Source organism: Fonticula alba (genome assembly GCF_000388065.1).
Source record: "Fonticula alba strain ATCC 38817 unplaced genomic scaffold supercont2.6, whole genome shotgun sequence".
Taxonomy (NCBI): domain Eukaryota; order Rotosphaerida; family Fonticulaceae; genus Fonticula; species Fonticula alba.
In genome coordinates, this window is record NW_009242976.1 from 518,155 (window position 1) to 521,196 (window position 3,042).

The window sequence follows — 3,042 nt, forward strand, 5'->3', positions numbered from 1 at the left end:
CCCCCCCCCTCCCCCCCCCGTCCAACGTGGTTGAGGGCGTCTTGCTTGCATTGTGGACATGGTCGTTGGTGTTCTCCCCCTGCCCCAAGCGAGCTGTGATGGCACGCACGGCCGATCGTCCCACACCGATCAATGAAAATGCTAGAAGCCCGGTATTATTCGGCGGGGCACAAAAACCACGGGCGCGTCATCCGGCTGCACCGCCGGCAGGGGGTTTTCGCCGGTCCACGCTCACCCTGCTCTGGGGGGGGACCGGCCGCGGCACGCTCGGCGATCGGGCTCTATCTGCCCCCTGGACGGCGAGCAGGCGAAAACCGGGGAGATACACACGACGGGCCCGGCCGGCCCCTCGACCCGGCCCCGGAGAAGGCCCCGGGTCCCCCTCGCCCGGGGGGGGGGGGACCCGGGGCGGGGCAGCGGGCCTGGGATCCGGACGACCGCGCCACCGACGAGACGCACCGTCGCACCGGGGGGACACTCGCCACCCGCCACCGGGGCCACCGTGTGCGAGGCAGCAGGAGGCGGCCCCGTATTTAACAGAGAGGACCAATGGCCGGCGTCCAAATGTTCGAGTCACGTGTTGTCCATTACCCGCTGGGCCAATTGTTGGCCGCCACCGGCCTCCGTCCGGAGGACCGGCGGCCGTGGGGTCCCGCGCTCGTGGCGGCGAAGAAGCAGGGGTTGAGGGGAGATCTCTGGCTTTCTCCCCTCCCCCGGCCAACTGATCGAGAACCACCACTCGAACGGAGGGCAGACTCCCAGGTGGCCACCTGGGCCTCGTCCCCTCCTCCCCCTTCTCCCCGACACACACACACACACACACAGACACACTTGAGCACTCGCCACACCTGCCGGCATGTCGCCTGCATCCCGTCCTGTGGGCCTGTCCATAGCCGACCCTGGCCCCCCACGTATGGGCGTGCAAACACACCACACCCGAGCATGTTTGCGCAGGTGCATTGTCACTGAAATGCACACATGTGCGCGCGTCGCATGCGGGAAGAGGGACATTCCCCGGGCAATGCCACGGCCGATGGAGCTACCGTGAGACAGGCGCGGAGGAGAAAAGGGCCAGCAGGACTGGGCGCCCCGCATGGGACACTAGTCAGACTTCAATGGGGCCGTCGGGGCCTGGCCAAAACCCGGGGCATCGGCCGCCGAGGCGGTGTTGTGGCGGCGACTGTGGCTGGTGACACAGAAGTCGAAGTAGCGGGCCACGATCTCGGTGACCACCTGGACGTGCGGGTCGCAGGAACGCAGGACACCCGCATATGTATATATATATATATATATCCCGAAATGAGAGGGGAGAGAGAGAGAGAGAGAGAGGGAGAGTCAGCATGAGGAATCCCACACGCAAGGCGAGAAGGAGAGGGGGAGGGGAAATGGCCAAGAAGAAGCAAGAGGGCCCGCGGAGCCGGCCAGCCCCCTGAGCATGTACGCACCGTGAGGATGGGCGCCAAGACCAGCTCCATGACCGGATTCGAGCGGGGAACCACCCCGTTGGCGGACATGCGCACCAGCGACGTGAGCAGATCCATGGAGATCTGGTACTCACCCCGGTGGAGGGCGGCGTCGAGGATGAGTCGCGCACATGTGGAAGGCTGCATGGCGTCCACCGAGCCCTCAATTTGCCGGGTGATCTCCGGCTTGGTGAGGTTCTCGATCTCGAAGCCCTCGGTCTGCATGTTCGGCGGGTAGGCCATGTGCACCTCGATCGCGCGGTTGGTGTCGCACGCAAGCTCATTGCGCAGGGCATCCGCAAAGGCTGGGCACAATCGGGTCAGGGATCACCGGGCGGAGTGCGGGGCAGGGTGGGGAAAAAAAGGGCGGGTCGGCAGGGCGCACCGCGAACGGCGAACTTGCTCGGTGCATAGCCCGAGTAGCCGGCAAAGGAAATGAGCGCCGCCGTGGAGGAGATCAGGATGACATTGCCCTTGCGGCTGGGTGTGGCATCGATCCGACGGAGACCTTCCTGTGAACATGTACACAAGGTTGCATAAATGGCCATGCGCCAGTGCGCGTGCAGGGGCCAGTGGGGGGGGGGGGGATGGATGTGATCCGTGGGCGAGGGGAGTTGTGTGTGTATGTTAGAGAGAGAAAGAAAGAGAGAGAGAGAGAGAGATCAAGAAATTCGGGGAGGGCTGCTTCGCTTGCTTCGGCGCGCAATTTTAGGTGAACGGCGGGCGGCCTGATGACGAGACCGCCACTCGATGCGACAACGTACGTGCACAACATTCAGCATGCCGAAGTAGTTGAGATTCATCATGGTGTTGAAGGCCTTCAGCTCCATGTCCAGAAAGAGGCCCGGGATAGCCACGCCTGGCAGCAGCCGCGAAAGCAAAAGGCCAAACATGCCGCACAGTGGTCAGCACCATGCGGGAGGGACATCCGGCGAGATCGACGCAATGTCACGCACCGGCACAAGGGATCAGCACATCCGGCACGCTGCCGGTTTCGGCCTCGGCCTTGGCAAAGAGGGCGGCCACCTGCTCGGGCGAGGTGACATCGCAGGAAGCCCCGCAGAACCGCTGATCCGGCGACACGGCCACCTTTCGCAGGGCGGCCACGGCCGCTCGACATCAGCCGCCCCGCGGGCGGCAACGGTCACCGACGCCCCGCGCCGGGCCAGCTCGAGGGCCAGCTCTCGACCGAGACCCTTGGTGCCTCCGGTCACAAGCGCATGCTTCGGAGGTTACCACGAAAGGAAGGCCCCGGGGGAGGTGGGTGGTACAGAGAGAGGGGGAGGGGGAGGGGGAGGGGGGGAGGGAGGGAAAGAGGAGGGGAAGAGATATGCACGAGCGGATGCAGGGTGCGTGTAAATGATCGGCCAGCGGAAGGGGGCGAAGCAGGCGCGGGCAGGACGCACCATCGAGCTGTAGTCGACAGCGCGCAGTTGCGGCCGGAGGAAGCGCTGCACGAGGTGCACCAAGGCACCGATGGCCAGGAGGGAGAAAAAGCCAAGGACAAACATGGGTGTGGCAGAGCCGGCGCAGACAGGGACAAAGCGAGACCAGCCGGAGCAGGGAGGGGGGGGGGGGG

At 65.3% G+C, this 3,042-nt stretch overlaps 1 protein-coding gene across 1 annotated transcript; it reads right to left on the bottom strand.

Annotated features, from left to right (window-relative positions):
- Window positions 1-1,101: 1,101 nt before the first annotated feature.
- H696_03780 (hypothetical protein) lies at window positions 1,102-2,974 on the bottom strand (the record flags this gene model as incomplete). The annotated part of the gene is made up of 7 exons (XM_009497638.1): window positions 1,102-1,233; window positions 1,446-1,768; window positions 1,849-1,975; window positions 2,228-2,322; window positions 2,420-2,552; window positions 2,582-2,686; window positions 2,870-2,974. 7 exons carry the CDS (start codon window positions 2,972-2,974, stop codon window positions 1,102-1,104), a joined length of 1,020 nt encoding a protein of 339 aa, XP_009495913.1.
- Between the last annotated feature and the right edge of the window lie 68 nt (window positions 2,975-3,042).